At 45.8% G+C, this 24,647-nt stretch overlaps 2 gene segments (V, D, J or C); both read right to left on the minus strand.

Annotated features, from left to right (window-relative positions):
• Nucleotides 1-10,692: 10,692 nt before the first annotated feature.
• LOC140502146 (immunoglobulin lambda variable 3-25-like) lies at nucleotides 10,693-11,293 on the minus strand. The segment is given in 2 exon segments: nucleotides 10,693-11,009; nucleotides 11,174-11,293. Coding segments are annotated over 2 exon segments (363 nt in total).
• Nucleotides 11,294-23,666: 12,373 nt separating this feature from the next.
• LOC140502147 (immunoglobulin lambda variable 3-9-like) lies at nucleotides 23,667-24,192 on the minus strand. The segment is given in 2 exon segments: nucleotides 23,667-23,983; nucleotides 24,147-24,192. Coding segments are annotated over 2 exon segments (363 nt in total).
• Between the last annotated feature and the right edge of the window lie 455 nt (nucleotides 24,193-24,647).

The following is a 24,647-nucleotide window of genomic DNA, read 5'->3' on the forward strand; positions in this document are numbered from 1 at the left end:
TTTATTCTGGGTAGAGAAAACAGAAGCCAAAGAATCTTTGAGCAGACCAGCCTTCTCTTTGTCTCAAGCAGCTGCCTCCCACCCCCCACCCATAAACATCCTTTGTCTTCAGTGTTTTCATTCTTTCCCTCAACATTGACAGAAACTACCTTACCTCTGTTGTCTCCAACATTCCTCACCATTCTCAGCTGTCTGGGAATTATTCCTGCCCTACTGAGATTGCCTTCTCAGACCTGACCTTTCCATTTATGTCTTTCCTGCAGCCAGGGAATTTCCCAGACCCTCTTACAGACAGTCCGGCGATAATCTTGGACTATGTAGCTTAATGAAGGAAGGGGCTATTTTGAGGATTCTAAAAACTTTATGGTGAATTTTTATGTTCCGTCATAGGATGCTAGTATTCAGGACTTACATTCATTCCTCCTACCATTTCGATTAACTGAAGCATGTCTTCTATTAATATTAGCCTCATCTGACTACAATCTGATGCATGGAATCATAGTTTTAAGGACTGTTTTACATTCCTCAACCAAGAAGCCAAGAAGGATTTTGAGCTTCGCAAAGAGATTTCACTATTTGTGGAAAGGATTCTAATACCTAACCATATGAGTAAGGATTTCTCTAACCTAACTTTTTAGTTGTCTTTGGGACACGTAACTTATTTTCCCTCTATTCATCTGTTACAACTTCTTTAAAGTGAAAACTTTCAGTTCTGGGAAGGCAGGATTCTGCAAACCCAGTGTTTAAATAGGTAACTTTCCCGAAGGAGTTAATGGAACTCAGGACTGGCGGGCTCTTTAGGAATCCATCAGTTAATCAGTAACCTTAACCAAGCACCTACTAGGTGCTGGGTCCTGGGCCAGGCATTGGAGATGCTCAGATGTGTCTCTCAGTCCCTGCTTAACACCATTCCTGTTTCTCTAACCTCAGCATCCCTCATTGTACCTTTGTTGACATCAGGTTTCTCTACTGAGGCTCAAACTTGAATCAGCAAGGTCAGCACAGACAAACGCGTCATTCACATAGTGTCTCATAGAGTAATTAGTCATCAGTTTTTAAATTCTAATTTTTAAACAATTATTTCCTTCATCAATCTTTTGTACCTCCTTTTCCATTTGGCCAGTTCTATTTTTTCAAGGGAGTTATTTTCCTCTTCAAATTTTTGTATATCTCATCCCTTACTATTTACTCATTCATTCATAATTCTCCTGTACAACTCTCATTTCTTTCTACAATACTTGTTATATTTCTCTAATCTGTAAAATCTATTCTAAGCTCTTCCAGAAATTTCTTTTGGGCCTGAGACCAAATAAGATTTTTCTCTGAGGATTCGCATATAGCTATTTTGACACAAGTGTCCTCTTCTAAGTTTATGCCTTGATCCTCCCTATCACCATAGTAACTTTCTATAATCAAGATTTCTTTTTCCTTATATTTTCTGCCTCTTTTGGGACTTGGTGCTTCTAATTGAGAGTTGTGTTCTGGTCCTACACTGTCCTAAGTTTTTAGTGTTGGGGCTTTAGGTCTTAATGCTGGCTTTCACTGAGTACCTGGGCTAAGCTGCCTGTTTTCTCTGCAGGGTAGACTTTCCTTCTGGCTCGTACTGGGGATGGGACCTCCCTGTGGGTCTCACCTGGGTCTGAGCTTAACCATCTAACCATCTAGCTGCAGGGGTTGCAAAGAAAACAGTTTGATTTGGCCAGTTTCATTTCACTGCTGGTGATCAATGGGGTCAAGGCCTCCCTGGTGGCTTGTGGTAGGGGTAGGCTCACTGGGGTGCAGCCTTGAGAGCTGCATAGACTGCTTCCATTAACTGGGAGCTGCTGGATTACAGGAGGGTGGGGTCTTGCTGATAGGTTGCCCCAGACTTGAAGTCTTATTCCAGGCCCCCTGCTGTGGCTGCTGCAGCTTCTGCTCTTAGATGCTATTCTCTCCCCAGCCTAGTGTGATAGACCTTTCTTGCCTGGCTGCTAAGCTACTTCTGTGCTCCTAGATCAATCTGAGTCAGTTTGCTATTTCTGGGAGGGAATGTGGGGTGAGCTTCAGAAGATTCCTCTCCTCCATCCTGGCACCAGACCAGCCTTCGGTGACTAGGAGAGACCAAAAGAGGCTTTGGTAGGGGTTGGATAGCAGGAGTCAAGGAACAAGAGGGGAGCACGTGGAGGAAGGGAAGGAGTAGATGAGGGGCTGGAGTGGGGAAGGATCCTTAGAAGAGGAGAGTCAGAGAAGAAGAAGGGCAGAAGAGGAGGGAGGGAGGAGGAGAGGACAGGGCCTGTGACAAGCTGTTTCTGTCCTGGGCTCACCAGGCACCTCTCTGAACCCCAGAGGGGAGGGCACAGGGGGAACAGACATTGAAGGGGTTTTTGTCTCACTTCCCCCTCAGTCTGTGTCACTGTGTGTAGCACTACCACTCTACTGCTGGCAGTATTAAGCAGCCTCATCCTCAGCCTGGAGCCCAGAGATGCTCAGAGTGGCTGTGTTCCCTGACTTGGAGCCAGAGAATCTGTCAGGGATCCCCGAGGGCCTGTTGTTATTATAATATATCCCCAGGTTAGGGGCCTGACCAGGTTTCTGCTGGTACCAGTGTACATCGTAGCTACTAATTCCATCCCCAGCACAGGAGATGGAGGCCATCCCTCTCAGGCTCTTGGACACTGAAGGAGGCTGAGTCAGCACATAGGAGGCCCCAGAAGCTGCAAGGGAAGGAAATAAGAGACTGGTCAGAGGCAGGGATCTCTCTCCACTAAGTGGATGCTGACCCCTCAGGTAACTTCAGGATGAACTCAGTCCTGCCCTGAGAAACTGTGGGGCCTGAGTCACATGGAGGAGACCCTGGGCAGCCTCACCTGTGTAAACAGTCAGGAGGGAGAACAGAAGAGAGATCCAAGCCATGATAAAAGTTCCTCCCAGAGCTCTGTGTCCTGAGGCTCCCCAGCTGGGGCTGGGCTCCCACAGGCCTCTCTTAACACCAACCCTGGTCCTGCAGGGAGGAGACCCCCACATGCAAATCTGCTCCTGCTCAGGACACCTGAAGTAGGGGCCTCAGGTGATAACTGACTGACCCTGTGGGCTCCTGAGGTAGAGCGGGCAGGTCATTCTTCCAGCAGGGGAGGGTCATCATGGCCTCTGAGGTCGTTTCCTCCTCTGAGTTGCTGGAATTATGGGAGTCAGGTTCCTTCCTCCCCAGGTCTGTGTTTGATGCTTGTCACTGTAATTGAACTGCTTTCTCCTCCTGGACCTTCCCTGTGCCCTGGGGCCTTCTCCCCATGGACCTTTCTTCCACCATGCCACCCCTCCCACCACTGGTGAGTTTCCCCAGGCCCTGCATGAGGACAGCCAGGCTTGATCTCCTCCAGCTGTGCCTGGGACTCTGGAAAATTTAGACAGACTATGAAATGGGGCCTTCTCTCCCCATCACAGTGAGCCCTTTTCAGGAGGTATCTTCCCCATTAGTATATGAGCTCCATCAGGGCAGGGATTGTCCATTTTTCTACATTGGGATCCTCAGCACTTAGCCCAGGACCTGGCAAACAGGAAGGGATTAAGAAATGCTGGCTGCCTTGCCTGGCCTCCAATCCAGAGTTGCCTCATGACCATCCACAGGAACAGTTATAACAGTGAATGTGCCCAGCTTCTGCCTCCAGATCTTCAGGAAATAGTTAAGTTTCCCCACTCTTAAAATTATCCAACCTCATTCTTGGGAGAAATAGAAATCGTTCAGAAAATATAAAAGTCCTCAGCCAATCAGCAGCACACTGATGGGCTCCAAAACCATGAACTGGGGGGCCCTCGGCAACCTGGACCAAGCCAGCTTGGAGTCACGAACAGTCAGCCATTGTCTTCCTACAGTGAGTGCTTAATTAACCTCATGCCTCCAACAGGAAAGTCCCTGAATAAAATCAGAGCCTCCATTGGGGAACGTGACACATGACAAGGAGGGAGTTTGTGGGGAGGAGAAACATGTGAAGAACGTCTCAAGTAGACTGTAACCTGAAGGATGAGGACCAATCCTGATCCAGAGGGAGGAGTTAGGATCATTAACGCTTTAAGGCCTGCTCTCCCTTCTGTATTTGGCAGACTCTCCCTTCTTATGGAGATGTGCCCACTTCTTGAGAATAGAAGGGGATGCACTTCTAATAAAGAAACTTTGAAACACCAGTTTTCAGAATTGAGTCTGGGGTCTTCTGCTCCCCCGGCTCAGGCCTCCCAAGAGGCTGCAGAGGAAGGAAGCCAGGCAAATCCTCACTGGACCTTACTTCCCCTTTGGTAAAATGAGGGGAGTTGAACCACAGGGTCTCTAACTTTCCTTCCAGCTCTGGCCTCCAGTGATCTAACCAAGAGGGTCTCAATATTCTGAGCAGATTCCCCAGAGACCAAGAGCCTTAGGGAGACAAAGGAAGGGCAAGGTTGAAGAAAATGTGGATTTTTAAAGTTTATTGAATATTTCAAGAAAACAGCACAATCTCATTGGAGCACTTTCTCAGCTTATCCACTTAGACTGTCTCATCCTCTGCCTTCTGGGAAGGATGCTTCAGGTCAGATGGGGGATGGAGATCTCTGGGGGCCCCCAGAGCCCACCATCTGATTCAGGGGGACCACCCAGACCCCAGATTGTGACAAAGGAGGAGCCTCCTCTTCCAAAACAAAGGAGAAATGGTAACAATTACATGCTTGGCTCATTCTGGGCTTTAGCACCCCTGAGATTATTCCCATTTGCTCAGCCTCACTTCTCTATGAGCCTGCAGTTGGATGGTGCAGTGGTTAGGGCTTAGGACTTGGAGTCAGGAAGATCTGCTTTAAATTCTTGACCCTGAGGCTTATGAGTTACGTAACCTTGAGCAAGTCACCTCTCTGGGGCTCAGTTCTCTTACCTCTAAAATGGGAACATAGTAGCCCCTACCTACCAGGACAGGTAGTGAAGCCTATGTGACCTAACATGTCTTGTATGTCTGTCAACCTCTAGGGCAGGAAATTTGCTTCAGTCTGTCATCGTGTGGTTCCCGCTGCTCTAGAATTCATTTAGTCATTTCTACAGGCTGTGTGCGTGGTTTGGTGGGAGAGCTCAAGCTGGTCTGAGCTCTACTCCACCGTGTTGCCTCTGCCCTTTCAATTCTAATTTTTAAGGAATCATTTTCATCAGTGGGCTTCAGTATCACTTTTTCATTTGTCCAGTTCTAATTTTTTTATGCAGTTATTTTCTTTGACAATTTTTTGTGTCTTTTACTGTGCTATTAAGTCCTTTTTCATGATTCCCTTGTATCACTGTCATTTCTTTTCCCAATTTCTCCCTTACTCTCTTTGACTTCTGTCGTTTTTTTCACAATCCTTTTACAATTCTTGCTGAAATCATTTTTGGACTTGAGATTAAATGACGTTTTTCCTGAGGCTTCACATGCTACCATTTTGACACTATTATCCTTTTCTAAGCTTATGCTTTGACCTTCCTGTCACCATAGTAACTTTACATAGTTAAGCTCCATTGTTTTGTTTTTTGCTCATTATTTTGCCTTTTTTGTAACTTGGTGTTTTCATGGAGCTTTGGGCTCTGGTCCTGCATGGTCCTGAACTTGTAGTGCTGGGTCTCTGGGTCTTACTGCTGTCTCTCACGGGGCACCTGGGCTTAGCAGCTTGCTTTCTCTGGAAGGAAGGCCTCCATTCTAGATGGTGCTAGGGTTTTGCTGAGAGTGGGGCTCCCACTAGGGTGGAGCCTTGCTGAACTGCACAGACTGCTTCCTTACCCAGGGGGCTGCTGACTGGCATGAGGTTGTCACCTCTCTGGTGGATTGTCCCTGGCTTGGAGCCTTGTGGCAGGCCCCTTGCTGTGAGGCTGGTACTGCTACTCTTGGGCCTCGTGCCCCCAAACCCCAGCCCAGTGAGACAGACCTTCCTGCCAGGCTGCTAAGCTACTTCCAAGTGCCTAGATTAATATTGTGGATCCTTTCTAGTTGCTTGGAGGGGGATATGGAAGGGCTTCTAAGGGTTCCTCTACTCCAACATGTCAGCAGAACAGCCTTCACAGCTGGGGAGAGGCTAAAACAATGTAGGGGTGGGGGGCAGCAGAACCCAAGGAATGAGAGGGGAGGGAGGGGCCAGATGAGGGCCTGGGAAAGGGGAAGGAGCCTTAGAGGTCCAGGGTCAGAGATTAGAAGTGGCCCCCCAGCCAGAAGAGCAAGGAGCAAGGAGGGGCAGAAGGGACCTGAGGAAGAAGCTGTTTCTGTCCTGTGCTCACCAGGCACCTCTCTGGAGCACAGAGGGGAGGGCTCAGGGGGAGCAGGCCTGGAAGGACTTTTTGTTTCATGTCTCACTAAGTCTGTGTCACTGTGAGATTCAACACCACTGAGCTACATCTCGGAGTAACAATCAACCTCATCCTCAGCCTGGAGCCACAAGAAGCTGAGGGTGGCCATGTTCCCTGACTTGGAGCCACAGAATCTCTCAGGGATCCCTGAGGACCTATTTTTATCTTTGTAAATCACCTGCTTAGGAGCCTGACCAGGTTTCTGCTGGTACCAGGATACATAATCACTACTAACTTCATCCCCAGCACAGGAGATGGAGGCTGTCCCTCCCAGGTTCTTGGACACTGAAGGAGGCTGAGTCAGCACATAGGAGGCCCCAGAACCTGCAAGCGAAGGAAAGGAGAGATTGGTCAGAGGCAGGGGCCTCTTCTCCCTGAGGGGCTGCTGACCACTCAAGCAGCTTCAGGATAAATTCAGGACAGGACTAGGCCTGGCCTGAAACATTGTGGGGCCTGAGCCACAGGGAGGAGACCCTGAGCAACCTCACCTGCGTAGACAGTCAGGAGTGAGAACAGCAGAGAGATCCAAGCCATGGTAAAGCCTCCTCCCAGAGCTCTGTGACCTGAGGCTCCCCAGCTGAGGCTAGGCTCCCCCAGGGCTCTCTTAAGACCAGCCCAGGCCCTGCAGGGAGGAGGCTCCCCATGCAAATCTGCTCCTGTCCTGGACACCTGAAGGAGGTAATGACTGACTGACTCTGTGGGCTCCTGGGGCAGAGGGGGCAGGTCATTTTTCTGGAAGGGGAGGGTCATTATGGCCCGTGAGGTCATTTCCTCTCCTGAGATTCTGGGAGTCAGGTTCATTCCTCTCCAGGCCTCTGTCGGATGCTCCAGGACCTTGTCACTGTAACTGAACTACTCTCTTTTCTTGGCCCTTCCCTGTGCCCTGGGGCCTTCTCCCCATGGAGCTTCCCTCCACCATGTCTCCCCCTCCCCCCATTGGTGAGTTCCCCCAGGCTCTGCTTGGGGACAGCCAGGCTTCAGCCTCTCCAGCTGTACCTGTGACTGGGGGATCCAGGAGCACAGGGAATGGGGCTTTCTCTCTCCCATCTCTGTGGGTCCCTTTCAAGAGGTGTCTTCCCCTATTATATGCTATTGTTTTTATTTGTCCTGAGTGCTCCAGGCAGATTGTGACATCAAGGAAATCACAACATGACTAACAACTGACTTTGATTTGAGTGAGAGATGACTGTGGGATGTCACTGATCTCACTCAGTTCGACAGTTTCTTGTCTCCCCTCTCCTTCCCCTCTCCCCTCCACTCCTCTCTCTTTCCCTCCCTTCGCCTCCTCTTATCTGAGGTGTTCTGCCCAAAGTAAAGTAAATTTCAAGGGCCAAATGCTGCCTGATTTTCTTGGGCTCTGCTGACTAGAATTCTTTCTCAAAGACCATGCCTTATACTTAATTCTCTCTGCATCTCATGGATTGGAGAACAATAGGTCCCTGACCAAGTGCTCCTTAATGCCTCCTGACTCAGAGTGAATGTCAGTGGTGATAATGTTTAGTATAAAATTTTGGAATAATCTCTTTGTTCTCTCTGAAGCAAACTCAGAGAATGCCTCTTCCTATGTCAACAAAGCCAGCCAAGGCTGACTCTACATTCCTTAAGAGACCTTTAACCTAGGACACTATCTTGAATAATGGGACGTTTTCCATATCTTAATATTTGTAGACATATACTATGTTATGGCATGTTAATGGTAAAGAAAACACAGACATCTTAGGTCGAAATTTCTATTGAACTTTGTTTACCCTTTCCTATGTCAATTATCTGTTTAAGGGAGGAAGCCTACCACTTACTAGTGGTGGGGTTTCTTTCCTTATCACCGAGACATATGCTTACCCAGCTGGAATCCCAAGGCCTGACTAACATTGCTTTGTTAATTGTCCTGTCTTACTGAATTTATGATTTGCTTAATTAGGAAAGTTTCTTTCTCACGGCAAAATATACTTAAGACAGATGATTTCTGTACTGGGTGGCCAGAACATTTCTGGCTCCATAATGCATTATGTTACAGTTTTCTTTAATAGGGAATTGATTAATTAAATCATAAAATGTATGCATTAGCCTGTTGCCTTTTCTTGGTAAGTTTTCAGGTCAACAGTGGTAACTGTTTCTCTTTTGGGCAGCAACCCTGAGGTTGCTAGCTTGACTCCAAGCTTGACTTTTCTTTCTTTTTATAACTAAAGGGACCATCCCTTGACTCACTTCTCACAGAGGCCTAAGAACCTGAAAAGGGCTGAGCCTAAAGGACCAATGCCTCCCATTGCATTCTGGGACATCTCCAGTCATCCTGATGAATTTCTGGCCACTGGACCCAGATGGCTCAGGAGGAGAAGTGAGGCTGGTGACCTGCACAACCCTCCCTCACTCAAATCATAGTCAACTCCAAGTCGTGTCATCCTTCCCTGATGTCATGGTCTCCTTCAAGGAAGGACAAACACAATCCCCTATGAGAATGTGAGCTCCAGGGAACCAAAGACTCTAGGTGGTGCAGTGGTTAAAGCTTGGGACTTCCAGTCAGGAAGATCTGCTTTCAGTTCTTGTCTCTCAGGCTTATGAGCTATGTGACCTTGGGCAAGTCATCCAACCTGTCTGGAGCTCTGTTACTTTACCTGCAAAATGGGAAGATAATAGCCCATACCTCCGAAGACATGTAGTAAGACCTAAATGACCTAACGCATGTCACTGTGTTACAAACCTCAAAGTCCCCAATAAATACTCCATGCTGGCTATCCTTCTGAGCCTGAGCCCATTCCCACTCTTGGGCAGATCACAAAGATCTGGGAATATAGTGAGACGTGTGAAGGTAGAGTGTAGGGGGCCTTTTCTTGGGTTTCTGACTCCAGCCTTCTCTTCTGCCAGAGGCCTTTCCTCATCCTCCCTACACCCAGGTTAGAGAAGCCCGTTCACATATCTCTGTGTTGTTTTTCCTCATTCAGGGGCAGAAGCAGGGCATAGGCCAATGCCTGACACAATATACCTGAAATAAAGTACAAATGCGTACAGAATACAGGTATAAAGGTTGATACTTTATACAAATGGGGGAGTAAGTAATAGTTTATTTGTCAAATTAATGGAAAATGGAGGAATTTATAACCAATCAAGAGACAGAGAACATTCTGAAATGCAAAACGCATAACTTCGGTTACATTCACTTGAAAAGTTTTTGCACAAACAAAGCCAGTGCAACCAAGATTAGGAGGGAAGCAGAAACCTGGGGAAGAATTTTTACTAGTGTCTCTGATAAAGGTCTCATATCTAAAATATGTAGAGAACTGAGTCAAATATGCAAGAATACAAACCATTCCTGAATTGATAAATGGTTAAAGGATATGAATGGGCCGTTTTCAGAGAAAAAAAATCAATCTGTCTATAGTCATATGAAAAAATGCTCTAAATCACTGTTGATTAGAGAGATGCAAATCAAAACAGTTCTGAGGTATCACATCATACCTATCAGATTTGCTAAAATAACACAACCAGGAGATGATAAATGTTGGAAAAAATGTGAGAGAGTTGGAACACTAATTCATTGTTGGTGGAACTGTGAGCTGATCTAATTGGATGTGGAGAGCAATTTGGAGCTATGCCCAAAGGTGCATACCCTTTGACCCAGGAATATCATTTCTAGTGCTGTACCCCAAAGAGATCATAAAAGGGGGAAAAAGACCTCCATGTACAAAAATATTTAAAGCAGTTCTTTTTGTGGTGAGCAAGAATTAGAAACCTAGGGGATGCCCAACAATCGGGAAATGGCTGAACAAGTTGTGTTATATGAATGTAATAGAATAACTATTGTGCTATAAGAAATAATGAACAGGAAGACTTCAGAGAGGCCTGAAAGAACTTACATGAACTGATGCTGAGTGAAAGGAGCAGAAGTAGGGGAACATTGTAACACTGTAACATTGAAACATTGTAACAGTAACAGCCAGTGTGGGAGGACTGTTTCTGATAAACTTGGCCCTTCACAGAAAACATTCCCAAGGGACTCTTGAAGCAAAATACCATCCACATCCAGAAAAAGAACTCTGGAATCACAATGCAAAATGAAGCAGATGATCTTTTCTGTTGTAATGCTTTGTGTTGTTTTGTTCTCCTCATGGTTTCTCCCAATTGTTTTAATTCTTCTATGCAACATGACTAATGAGAAAATGTGTTCAATAAGAATGTTTTTGTAGAGCCCATATAAAATTGCCTGCCATCATGGGGAGAGAAGGGCAGGGAGGAGGAATGGGTCCCCTTACCCCCAGGCAGAACAACATGGAGGGAGGAGGAGAGTTCAGAGCCTGAAGGACAAGCTGTTTCCCTGTGCTTACCAGGCACCTCTATGGACCCCAGAGGGGAGGGCACAGGGGGAGCAACCCTGGCAGGGTTTTTGTCTCACTTCCCCCTCAGTCTGTGTCACTGTGTATAGCACCACTAGTATCCCCCACCTGACAGTAATAATCAGCCTCATCCTCAGCCTGGAGCCCAGAGATGCTCAGGGTGGCCGTGTTCCCTGACTTGGAGCCAGAGAATCTGTCAGGGATTCCTGAAGCCTTTTCATCATCAAGATATATCAGCAGCATAGGGGCCTGGCCAGGTTTCTGCTGGTACCAGGATACATAACCACTACTAATTCCATCCCCAGCACAGGAGATGGAGGCCGTCGCTCCCAGGTTCTTGGACACTGAAGGTGGCTGAGTCAGCACATAGGAGGCCCCAGAACCTGCAAGGCAAGGAGAGAAGAGACTGGTCAGAGGCAGGGTCCTATCTCTAGAAGAGAATGATGACCCCCACAAGCAGCTACTGGATGAACTCAGTAAAGTCCTAGACCAGGCCTGAGACATAGTGGGGCCAGAGTCACAGAGAGGAGACCCTGGGCAGCCTCACCTGTGTAGACAGTCAGGAGGGAGAACAGCAGAGAGATCCAAGCCATGGTAAAGGTTCCTCCCACAGCTCTGTGTCCTGAGGCTCCCCAGCTGGGGCTGGGTTTCCCCAGGGCTCTCTTAAGACCAGCCCAGGCCCTGTAGGGAGTAGGCCCCCCACATGCAAATCTGCTCTTGCTCTGGACACCTGAAGGAGGGGCCTCAGGTCAAGACAAAAAGTTCAAAAGGAAGAATCAACACAAAGGAATTAGATGTGGGAGGAAGGCTGGTAGCTCTGGAAACTTACTTTTACTGGGAATGGATTCAAGAGGGAGCAATACATATACATCTAGAAGAGTACAAAAGTCTTCTAAATCCATAAAAAAATAAAATGCTAAGGGGATAGGGAGGGAACAGAGGAAATGGAGGGATCTTTAAAGGACAGGATGAGAGAATAGGTTAACCATGAGCAGACAAGGTTGTTTAGATGAATGGGAATGGGGAGGATAAGGGAGGGATCCATGGAGGGGGAGTAGGTCAAGTAATTGGAGGGCAAGGCTGGGAGCAGGAGTAAAGTAGAGGAGTCAGAAAACATAGGAAATAAGAGATACATCCAAACATAAAATGAAGATCAGCAGTAGAATTTGTCAGGGAAAAAGGAGCAGGGGTGGTAATTATGATTTTGGACTAATTTAAGGCTAAAAGAGATTTAATCAAAGGACAAAAATAAAGAAACTCTACTACGTGTTATTCATATTTATCACCGTTGTTCCGAACTGTTTAAAACAATTAGATGATATAAGGTAAAAATATTGTTGTGGTGTAGGAGATGACGAGTTGGTGTACTTAGAAAAATAAGGAAAGACTTATACAGTAAGACTGGCATGAATGAAGAGGATAAGTAATTGCCATGTGGTCTTACCTAGATGGATATGATGGGTATTTGTCTACACATGATAAGATTATCTATATCTAATCATATGTATGTGCAAGCATAAGTATGTGCAGGTGTATATGTGTTTATATGGGTATATCTTTGTGTGTATATGTCTATGTATGTGTGCATGAATATATAGGCATTTATGTGTATCGAGAGAGAGTGAGAGAGAGGCATACATCTGTGATTAATTATGCCTTTGGGGAGAGGGAGGGGAAAAATGAACAAATTATAAAGTGTAGAGCGAAGAAGAAAACTTCAAGAAAGCAAAGAAAAGATGAACAGCTCTCAACAAAATGCACACTATTTATTATAGAGGCTTTCTTGAAATGGACATTGATTTCTGTGTATTTTGAAACTTCTTTCACATTGCTCCAGTGCACATGGCAATTTTTTTCTTTTTTTGTATTACTTTCGTTTTGGTATTCGTTTGTTTCTTTTTTCTTTTCTTATTTTGTATTTAAGTTTAAAATAAACAATGCTATTGCTCCCATTAAGTTCTCCTTACTCAGTTGCTTCTGTGTTGGTTTCTATCTAATATTCTGCCCTTTTTCTCTGCAAGAACTCTTTTTGGGGAACTTTCCAAATATTATTTCATTTTATCTTCACAACCACGATGAGAGTAAATGCTATTGTTGTTCTCATTTGAAAGGGAAACTGAAGCAGAGAGAGCTTAAGTGACTTGCTCAGGGTCACACAGCTAGTAAGTGTATGGGTTATGATTTGACCTGGGGTATTCCTGAATCCAGGCCCAGTACTGTATCCACCATACCATTCATATATCTAAATACTTCACTACATAGAAGATATTTAGAAAACTGGCATTTCTTCATAAAGGATGACTTAAAATTATACTTCCTACTTGAAAGAGCTTTCTTTTTACCATTCTGAAGAAACTGAAAGAAAAATTAGAGGAAAACAGGACTCCTGGCACACTAAGTGGGAACACAGTTGGAGAAGAGAAAGAGACTTGAAAGTGGGGAGAGGGAAGTAAAAGAAGGCCCACAAAGGGGCCCAGAATTAGCTGCAGCTCATTCATCTCCCACATCCAGTGTTCCTCCAGCTCCATCTCCCAGGCCCCATGAAGCAGCCTCCTATCTATTCCTCCATTGAATGAAGAGAAAAAGTCAAATAAATCAGAATGAGGACTCTGTGGCACTTTAGTGTCTTTCAGAAAAAAGGAGGGAAATCTTCTTCATCCTCACCAATAGTAAGGAAAATCAATAGTCCAAGCTCCAGCACAATTCTCATTACCATCCTTATCCCAGTGATTCTGAACTTCCAGAAATCCATGCTCCCTGATGACTATAGAACACATGAAATCATGTGGTAACCAGGGAAAGAACAGGTTTATGTCTTGGTTCTCCACTAGAGTCTGACACTGGCAAGCACTGCTGAACCACAGAGCACAATAATAGTCTGCTTCATCCTTAGGTTGGGCCCCAGTGATGGTGAGGGCAGCTTTGTTCCCCAGGAAGGAACCCGAGAACCTGGCAGGGATCCTAGGGTACCTGGTGGTAATGCCACCTATTAGTCCCTGAGGAAGATGCCACAAACCCTGCTGGACCCAGACAGCAGCACTATTGGTGATGACAGATTCTGTGCTAGAGCCACAGATCACTGGGACTGAGGGACACAGACAATGATGACTCCTGACTCACCACAGCTTGAGAACTGGCCCCTGAAATCTAAAGGGGGGCACACACACACATTGCACTCAAGGGTTCCTCTTTCTGCTCCACAATAAGCCCAGAGGATTTGCCCTGACCTATGCACAGAGTGAACAGTAGGATGACAGAGGGCATCCAAGTCATGGTGGACATATGCCTGCGAGCTCTTCTTCCAAGGACCACAGAGCTGAGATTGGCACCTACAGGCTCTCTTATCTTTCACGGTCCACAGGCATGCAAATATTCCCCTTTCTCCATCTCTCTTTGGTGCCTGAGAGCTGGTCTTTGACTCTCACCTGAGCAGAGGCTGAAAGGACACTGGGGCTTTAGCCCCTTGCTCAGTTGGGAAAAACCCAGGTTGTCCAAGAGTGTCCTCTACTGGCAAAGGCCAATAAACTTGGCTTCTTCAGAGAAGTACATTCCTGGAATCCTCACATTCCAATAATTCCCCATAATGAACAATGACTCATCGTTGGACTGGTCTGCACCAAAGAGATTACTGAAGTGTCCCCTAAAAAGATGGGGCATTGGGAGGGGCAGGTCTGCATCTGCCCCCAGCTCAGGGGGAGGGGCTTGGAAGGCAGCATCAGCTGAGACCTCCTCTCCCCCAGGTCACAGGGCAGGAGACCAGCAGCTCAGGATCCAAGAGCTCCAAGAGGCATTTCCAGCGCAACTCAGCCCCAAACTCATCCCAAGGTCTCCCTCTGGTGGCCGTAGGGTCAATGGCAGCTCCAGGTAAAGTCAGGAGGAAGGTCCTGTTTTCTTTTGTTTTGTTTTTGCACTCTCCCTTAGGAATGGAAGATCCTTGAAAACAGGAACTGTCCTTCTTTTTGCTTGAATTTATCGTCCTGACTGTTAGCACAGTGGAGGGAGGAAAGGAAAACTCATATGTATCAATGTTTACAGAGACTCTTCATGGGAGCCCAAAAAAGGATTAGTGTCATTTCTCAAATATATAAAATAGATCCAAATTTACAAGAAGAACCATTCCCTAGTTGACAAAATGGTCATAATATGCTAATTGCCAGTTTTCAGAGGAAGAAATACAAGTCATCAGTAGTCATGTGAATTCTGAGACATAATCTCTCACCAAGAATTCCACCTGGCCAGCAGTGAATTTGGAAAAAAAGATTTTTATTTCATGTCATTTCTGACACGTGACCTGACCTTTAACACCTCATGAAAAAGGATCCCTTCACAGGGGCAAGCACACTTTAAGATGGTTGCAAAAGCCCTTTTATAACGTGTCCAGATTCCAATTTCCTTCCTGAACCCCAGTGCTCAGGTCAGAGTTCACAGAGACACCTAAACCCTACTTGTGAATCTACACCCCCCCCATTACATTTTCTCATTTCCACATTTCAAATTCCCCTTTTCATACTGATAATATTTAAGATAAATTTTGGACTTTGATAAAGGCCAAAGCTTGAATTAAGAAGAGTCTGGACCTATTAATCTCCCTTGTTATCTTCAGTAAACTCAGAGAATGCTTTTGTCAGCCAAGCAAATAAGGCTGACTTAGTAACTTCCTTACCAGTCCCTTCTCCTGGCATCTTAGTGATAAGGAAAAACACAGATGTCCTGGGTCATAATTTCAACCTTGTCAACTCTGTTAAGATACCCTTTCTTGTATCCACAACTTCAAGGGTCTGTTTAGGACAGGATGTCTGTCGTCAGAGTGGTGGGATTTTCTCATCTTACATCACAGAGACATATGTTACAGAGAGGAAGTTTACACAGCTTGGGATCATAACTGACACTACTTCGTTAATTGTCTTGTCTTACTAAATTTATGATTTGTTCGACTAAGAGAGTTACTTTCTCACAGTAAAATGTATATAAGCCAGAATATTTCAGTACTGGGTAGTCAGAATATTTTTCTGACTCTATAGTACATTATGTTACTGTTTTCTTTACTATGGAATTGTTTGATTAATTAAATCATAAAATGTATGTATTTAGCCTGTTGCCTTGTCTTTAACCAAGTTTTCAGGTCAACAATACTCATATACTTTATTCTTTATTTAAGAAAGGAAATGCCAAGCCAAAAAAATGCTTTTAGTCTCTTCCTTGTTTGTCTGCATCAAATAACATGAGAAAGGAAATTTCCTCAATTGCTAGGACAATTGACAAAAGCTGTGAATTGAAGATTCTTATCTCAGGGTGTCCATGGTAAAAAGTCCCATTATCTAAGACCAGGTCTTGGTTACTGGACCTCAAACTTTGTGAGTCACACCCAGTCTGGCAGTTCTTTTGACATAAAAGAAAAGGCCTTTTTCAAATAATGAAGGAGCCTGCTCTCACATGTGCTGATTATCAGGTGGTCAATGGACCCCTTCTGCTACAACCAGTTTTATCTCTGACATCATCCACCACTATAACTTCAAATTATGTTCCCTGTAATTTCTGTGGAAACAAAATTCAACCATCCCTTACAGTCATGTGAGCCTGGGTTATGTGAGTGATGTTCCCCTTGGCTAAAAGGAGCTAAATGGGAGGGTTCACCCCGGGCTCTTTAGGCAGCTGCTTCTAGGTCTGTTTCTATCTCATCGTCTTTGTCCTCTTTGTCAGAATGGACATTTTTGGCCATGCACAGATATTATTTCATTTCATCTTCACAACAAATGTGACAGGTAAATGCTTTATTATTCTCTTTTGTCAGATGAGGAAACTGAAGGAGATAGAGGTTAAGTGACTTGCCCAGGATCACATAAACAATATCTGAAGGCATATTTAAACTTGGGTCTTCTTGACTTCGAGTCAAGGCTCTATCTACTGCACCAATCAGATATCCCTTTCTCTTTTCTCCTTTCTCCCACTGTATAAGTGGTTACTCTTTGCCAGGTACTGTGAAAAGCACTTTACAATTATCATCTCATCTAATCCCCATAACAAACCTTGGAGGTAAGTGTGAGTATTGCGTTCATTTGAAATATGAGGAAATTGGGGAAGACATAGGTTAAGTGACTTGCCCAGGGTCGCACAGTTGATCAGCGTCTGTGTCAGGATGTGAACTAGGGTCTTCCTGAATCCAGCCTAATATTTTATCCATCACACCACCTAGGTTTCTAAATAATTTAGTACCTTAAAGATATTTTTTTAAATGACATTTCTTCTCAAAGGATGATTCAAAATTACTGTTGCTCCTTGAAAGAGCTTTCTTTTTGCCTCTTAAAGAAGTTAAAACAACAATTCAAGCAAAAAGAGATGGAAGACCCCCTAACTGAGAGCCTGTTTTAATGAAGCAGTGAAAGAGACTCAGTAGAGGGGAGAGGGAAGTAAAAGAAGCCCTCCAAAGGAACCTAGAATTGGTTGCTGCTCATCCATCTCCCACATCCAATTTTCCTCCAGTTCCTTCTCCCAGGCCTCATGAAGCAGCCTCCTACCTATCCTTCCACTGAATTAGAGGTGAGATAACAGTCAGGATGAGAACTCTATAGCACTTTAGGGTATTTCAGAAAAAGGAGGATGGTCTTCTTCATCCTCCCCAATAGCAAGGAAAATCATGAGTCCCAAGCTCTCATACTAGGGCATCACTCTATCACTTGGTCTGAATAATAGATCTCCACCCTCCTCACGTGTAGTCACTCTGGAGAAGGTCAGGGTTCTAAAGGTTTCTACCTGATGATTTCACCAACCCTAATGCTGACCCTCAACATTTAAGCAGGAGTTAGGACCTCTTCATAGACTGTACAACCCAAGCCCCCAGACACCCTCCAATGAGTCAGTGTATGACTGTGGCCCTCACAGATGTCAAGAAGGGGCTTGGGAAGGCAGCATGGGATCTGTCCAGTGCAGCCCAATGAGCTTCAATGGTGCAGTCTGACATGGCTTTCTCCACCAACTGGAAGCCATGAACATTGTTGGTACTCTTGTGGACACCTTCACTTTCACTGGGGCATTATCGCCAAAAGGAGATGAGAAGGAGAACCAAACTGTGTAGAGCACAGACAAGGGAATCAGACCACAGAATCTTCCCTCCCACCATGAGCCAGTCTCCTCAGCTGGCCACTTTCCATTTCCAGAGGACTCTTCTTGCCTGTAATTAGCAGAGATGCCCAACACCCCAAGAAGACTCTACCTGAAGGTCAGATGCCCATGATGTTAGTAAACAAGAAAAGGAACCAGCATCTATCAAACTCCTACTGTGTGTCAGGAACTGTGCTAAGTGCTTTCCAAATATCTCATTTAATTGTCATGACAACCGTAGGAGGGACACACTGTTATTAAGCCCATGTTACAGCTGAGGAAATGGAGGTAGACAGGTCAAGTGACTTTTCCAGGGTCACACATACAATGTCTAAAACCAGAACTGACCATACTTCTCAATGATTAACAAACTCCAAAGAACCTTTGTTATCCCCAAGAGGACTGGGAGGCTGAAATGAGAAAATGAAGCTAAAGCACTTTACAAATCATAAAGATCTGTGTGTATATACACACATACACACGTACATATATGTATACACACATATGTGTATATATATACATATATATACACATGTGTGTGTATTTTGTTCAGTCATTTCAGTCATATCCAAGTGTACATTTCCCTATTTGGCAGTGATGCCAGAGAAGTTTGCCATTTTACAAGTGAGGAAACTGAGGTCCATCTTCTCACCATTTCAAGAACTTGCCAGGAACCCTCCATAGTCGTGACAGGGGCCACCATGACCCAGCCCTACAGGGGAAGCCTGGGCCCCTGGGCTGAGGGTCAAAGAAGCCATCAAGGAGCTCCCTGACTTAGCCTCACTCTCAGTTCCCTGTCTTCCTGGCATGAGCTGAGGCAAGTCTACTTCAGCTGTCTTAGGGGCTGAGTCAGGATTTCTTTTTTTGATTTTTTTTATTTATTTATTTAACTTTTAACATTCATTTTCACAAAATTTTGGGTTCCAAATTTTTCCCCATTTGTCCTCTCCACCCACCCCAAAACGCTGAGCATTCTAATTGCCCCTGTCACCAATCTGTCCTCTCTTCTATCATCCCTCTCTGCCCTTGTCTCCATCTTCTCTTTTGTCCTGTAGGGCCAGTTAACTTTCTATACCCCTTTACCTGTATTTCTTATTTCCTAGCAAGAGCAGAACTTGACAGTTGTTCCTAAAACATTGAGTTCCAGCTTCTCTTCATCCCTCCCTCCCCACCCATTCCCTTTGGAAGGCAAGCAATTCAATATAGGCCATATCTGTGTGGTTTTGCAAATGACTTCCATAATAGTCATGTTGTGTAAGACTAACTATATTTCCCTCCATCCTATCTTGCCCCACATTACTTCTATTCTCTCTTTTGATCCTGTCCCTCCCCAAGAGTGTTGACCTCAAGTTGCTCCCTCTTCCCATTGCCCTCCCTTCCATCATCCCCCCCACCCTGCTTATCCCCTTCTCCCCCACTTTCCTGTATTGTAAGATAGGTTTTCATACCAAAATGAGAGAGTCATTTTATTCCTTCCTTTAGTCGAATTGATGAGAGCAAGCTTCATGTTTTTCTCTCACCTCCCCTCTTTTTCCCTCCACTAAAAAGTCTTTTGCTTGCCTCTTTTATGAGAGATAGTTTGCCCCATTCCATTTCTCCCTTTCTCCTCCCGATATATTTCTCTCTTACCCCTTAATTTCATTTTTGTAAGATATGATCCCATCCTATTCAATTCACTCTGTGCTCTCTGTCTGTGCATGTGTGTGTGTGTGTGTGTGTGTGTGTGTGTGTGTAATCCCACCCACTACCCAGATACTGAAAAGTTTCAAGAGTTACAAATATTGTCTTTCAATGTAGGAATGTAAGCAGTTCGACTTTAGTAAGTTCCTTATGACTTCTCTTTGCTGTTTACCTTTTCATGCTTCTCTTCATTCTTGTGTTTGAAAGTCAAATTTTCTTTTCAGCTCTGGTCTTTTCATCAAGAATGCTTGAAAGTCCTCGATTTCATTGAAAGACCATTTTTTCCCCTGAAGTATTATACTCAGTTTTGCTGGGTAGGTGATTCTTGGTTTTAGTCCTAGTTCCTTTGACTTCTGGAATATCCTATTCCACGCCCTTCAATCCCTTAATGTAGAAGCTGCTAGATCTTGTGTTATCCTGATTGTATTTCCACAGTACTTGAATTGTTTCTTTCTAGCTGCTTGCAATATTTTCTCTTTGACCAGGGAACTCTGGAATTTGGCCACAATGTTCCTAGGAGTTTCTCTTTTTGGATTTCTTTCAGGTGGTGATTGGTGGATTCCTGGAATACTTCTTTTGCCCTCTGGTTCTAGAATCTCAGGGCAGTTTTCCTTGATAATTTCATGAAAGATGATTTCTAGGCTCTTTTTTTGATCATGGCTTTCAGGTAGTCCCATAATTTTTAAATTGTCTCTCCTGGATCTATTTTCCAGGTCAGTTGTTTTTCCAATGACATATTTCACATTATCTTCCATTTTTTCATTCTTTTGGTTTTGTTTTGTGATTCCGTGGTTTCTCATAAAGTCATTAGCCTCCATCTGTTCCATTCTAATTTTGAAAGGCCTATTTTCTTCAGTGAGCTTTTGAACCTCCTTTTCCATTTGGTTAATTCTGCTTTTGAAAGCCTTCTTCTCCTCATTGGCTTTTTGAACCTCTTTTGCCAATTGAGTTAGCCTATTTTTCAAGGTGTTATTTTCTTCAGCATTTTTTGGGGGTCTCCTTTAGCAAGGTGTTGACCTACTTTTCATGCTTTTCTTGCATCTCTCTCATTTCTCTTCCCAGTTTTTCCTCCACTTCTCTAACTTGATTTTCAAAATCCTTTTTGAGCTCTTCCATGGCCTGAGCCCATTGGGTAGGCTGGGATACAGAAGCCTTGATTTCTATGTCTTTCCCTGATGGTAAGCATTGTTCTTCCTCATCAGAAAGGAAGGGAGGAGATATCTGTTCACCAAGAAAGTAACCTTCTAAGGTCTTATTTCTTTTCCCTTTTCTGGGCATTTTCCCAGCCAGTGACTTGACTTCTGAGTGTCCTCTCCACAACCACCTGGCCTCCAGATCCGCCCAGCCAGCACTTGGGGTCTGAGATTCAAATGCTTCTTCCCAGCCTTAGGGCTTTGGGAGGGGGCAGGGCTGCTATTCAGTGTGAGATTAAGTTCAGGTGCTCAGACGGGGGCAGGGCCGACTTACTGGACTCAGTTCCCTCAGGGGGTTTATGCAGAGACCTTCAACAATGGATTCGAGCTCCTGCCTGCTTTGGGAGCCCCTGTCTGCTGCTGCCTCCCGAGGGGGCCTGAGTTATGGGGACACCCCTCTCCCCTCTTGGTGAGCCCAAAAGACTCTGTCACTGACCTTTGGTGCCTGTGGGTGGAGGGACCTGCGCTGCTGCTGGAGATTCTGTCCCTGAAGCCTGTTTGGATCTGCTTGTCTCAGTACTGCAGGGCCAAGGCAGGGCTGGGCTCTGCTCCGGGTCTGGTGCGCGATTGACCTTTCGGGTCAGTTTTTCAGGGCTCTCTGGAACAGAAATCTCCTCCACTCCATTGTTCTGTGGCTTCTGCTGCTCCAGAATTTGTTGGGAGTTCTTCTTTACAGGTATTTTATGGGCTGTGGGTTCAGAGCTAGCAGATGTGTATCTTTCTACTCCACCGTCTTAGCTCCTCCCTCTGAGTCAAGATTTCTTTATGGACAGCCTGGCGTGGCAGGGGTTCCTGGGAGATTTCCCCTTCCCTCTCTTGTCTTGCTCCTTTGAAAGGTGACCAAGGTTTTTCATGGGATTTTTAGTTTCTTTCTGTGGCTTCCTGAGCTTTATCTTCACTGTCCCAGACCTGTTTCCTGGGCATGAAGGGCCTGGAGGGGCTGGTACATGGCATTTCTGGTCTAGTAGCTACAGTGACTATTCAGGCCATTGATATTTTTCTCAGGAGCTGGCCCACACCAAGGATGGACTCCAGGCTGTGCATGAAGTTCTTGCCTGTGCTGACCTTGGTAGTCTCTGGTTTGAGCCCCACCAAAGAAATCTGGGGGCACCAAGGATACAGTAAGGGACACTGGGGCTGGAGAAACAGGGCTGGGTATTAGGCAGGAACTGAAAGAGAGAACCATCTGAGCATCTCTAGTGCCTGCCCAGAACCCAGCACATAGTAGGTGCTCAATCAGTACTTACTGAATGGCCCAAAACAGCCAGACAATCATGGGTTCCATAAAATTCCTGGGAATGATCACCAGGAATGAGGGAGACCTTTGAGGTCTTACAGATTCTGGATATGAGTTCCACAAGGAAGTGCAAAGGGAGTTTCCCTACCCAGCTTCAAGAGGCTCAGTCCCAGGTCTGCAGGTGAGGTAGGAGCACTGCGCGCACCCCCACCAGGACATAGTCATACCCACAGAACTTCTCTCTACCACAGTCAGAAAAAGTCTGCTGACAAGTACAGGGATGGTGAGCTCAAGGCTGACCCAAGTGCCATTCTTACCACCCAAAAAAGCTTCCCTAGGGCCTTTTCACCCAAGTCTTCATGGCTATAAACTGCAACCCATATGTGTATATGTATATATGTATGCACATGCATATTTACATGTATGTGTATATACATATGAATGGATGGATTTATAGCTATCAGTTTTTCCACAGACACTCCTCTAACCCTTTGGCTCCATCCTCAAGGCCTCTAATCCACCCTTGCTCTCTTCTCTCAGAAGACCCCTATGCTTCATATTTTATTCAGCAGTTTGAGATGGGTGGGGAAGGGAAAGGGAATATTCACTTATATACTATGTGCCAGGGAGCCTATGGGGTGTCCAGGGAGGAACAATACCTCTGATAGGAAGGCTTTCCAGCACTTTTCAGGGTTCCTCATTCACATTAGGTGTTCACCTGTCCCCCAACTTTCTCCTTTGCCTCCAAGAAGCTGTAGCATGTGCAGCAGCTACAATTCGATGACCCCATATTGGTAGATGGGCTAAACCAGGTTTAGAGTGACAGGCAGGCAAAGCACATGAAGACTTCTCATTGGAATGGCAGATGAGAACGATTTGTGTTAATGCTGTGAAGGAGGCTGAAGCAGGTTCTGGGAGCCCTTGGAGATTGGTTGGACATCAAGGGTGCCAATGTCATCCCCACCATCCTAGGACATCACTGATCATCCTGCCTTTTGCCTGGCCGCTGACCTTTGGTGACTCTGGAAGAGGAAATGAGGCTGATGACTTTGTCTCTGCCTCATTGAAGTCCAATTCGTACAAGAGTCAAGACACCATTCCTTGAAGCTATGGGGCCTCTTCTGAAAGCTACGGATGAAGAACGTCAGAAATGATATGCCAGGCACTGTGCTAAGTACTTTTGCCTAATATTATCTCATTTGATCCTCCAAAGAACTGTGAGAGTAGAAATTGTTGTTTGCCCCATTTTACAGTGGGGGAAACTGAGGCAAACAGAGGTGAAGTGATTTGCCCAAGGTCACACAACTAGTAATTGACTGAGGCTGGATTTGAAATCAGGTTCTCTCGATTTCAGAACCCTCTCTCTACTGACTTCATCACTAGCTGATTCAAGACCATTTAAAAATTGTTATAAATGAAGAAAAGTAGGGCTTGAGGGAGTATGGAAGGCTGGTACTACCAGAAATTTATTTGTGAGGTCCTAGTATGCTAGGTCTTGGGTCAGGAATTCCCTAACCTGGTGCTGGGTCTGGGCACAGGAGCTTCAACCAGAACCTTCACAGCTGGGGAGAGACCTGAATAGGCTTTGGAGGGAGGGCATCAGAGATGAAGACATGAGAGGGGATCACCAGGAGGGAAGAAGGGAGCAAATGAAGATAGGGGAGAGGGAAGGAGGGTCAGAGGGGGGAAGGGGCCCCCAGGCAGAAGAGCAGGGAGGGAAGAGGGGAGGAAAGGGCTTGAGGGAGAAGGTCTTTCTGTCCTGTGCTCACCAGGCACCTCTCTGGAGCCCAAAGGGGAAGGCTGCTGGAAGGGGTTTTTGTCTCACTTCCCCATCAGTCCGTGCCACTGTGAGTATCAATACCATAATCCCACATCTGACAGGAATAATCAGCCTCATCCTTAGCCTGGAGCCCAGAGATGCTCTGTGTGGCCGTGTTCCCTGAGATGGAGCCAGAGAATCTGTCAGGGATCCCTGAGAGCCTGGTGTTAGTACCATAAGTCACTGCCTTAAGGACCTGGCCAGGTTTCTGCTGGTGACAGTGTAGAGTTTTACTACTAGTTCCATTCCCAGCACAGGAGATGGAGGCCATCTCTCCCAGGCTCTTGGGCAAGAAAGGTGGCTGAGTTAGCACATAGGAGTCCCCAGAACCTGCAAGAAAAGGAAAGAAGAGATTGGTCAGAGGCAGGGGCTTCTTTCCCACAGGGGATGCTGAACTCACAAGCAGTGTCAGGATGAGCTCAGCGCAGGACTAGGCCTGGCCTGAGACACTGTGGGTCCTGAGCCACAGAGAGGAGACCTTGGGCAGTCTGACCTGTGTAGACAGTCAGGAGTGAGAGCAGCAGAGAGATCCAAGCCATGGTCAAGGTTCCTCCCACAGCTCTGTGTCCTAAGCCTCCTTTAATGGGGCTGGGCTCCCCCAGGGCTCTCTTAATACCAGCCCAGGCCCTGCATGGAGGAGACCCCCACAAGCAAATCTGTGCCTTCTCTGGATTGCAGAAGGAGGTGCCTCTGACTGACTGGCCCTGTGGGCTCCTGGGACAGAAGGGGCAGGTTCTTTCTTTTTCAAGGGTGGGTCATCATAGGTCCCAAGGTCATTTCCTCTTCTGAGATTCTAGGATTCTGGGAGTCAGGTTCATTTTTCCCCAGGCCTGTGTCTGATGTTACAGGATCTTGTCACTCTAACTGAACTGCTTCCTCCTCCTGGACCTTCCCTGTGCTCTGGGGCCATCTCCCCATGGACCTTCCCTCCCTCATGGCACCCCTTCTCCACGTTGGTTTCTTCCTCCAGGCCCTGGTTGGGGACAGCCAGGCC

Source organism: Notamacropus eugenii, chromosome 4 (genome assembly GCF_028372415.1).
Source record: "Notamacropus eugenii isolate mMacEug1 chromosome 4, mMacEug1.pri_v2, whole genome shotgun sequence".
Taxonomy (NCBI): domain Eukaryota; kingdom Metazoa; phylum Chordata; class Mammalia; order Diprotodontia; family Macropodidae; genus Notamacropus; species Notamacropus eugenii.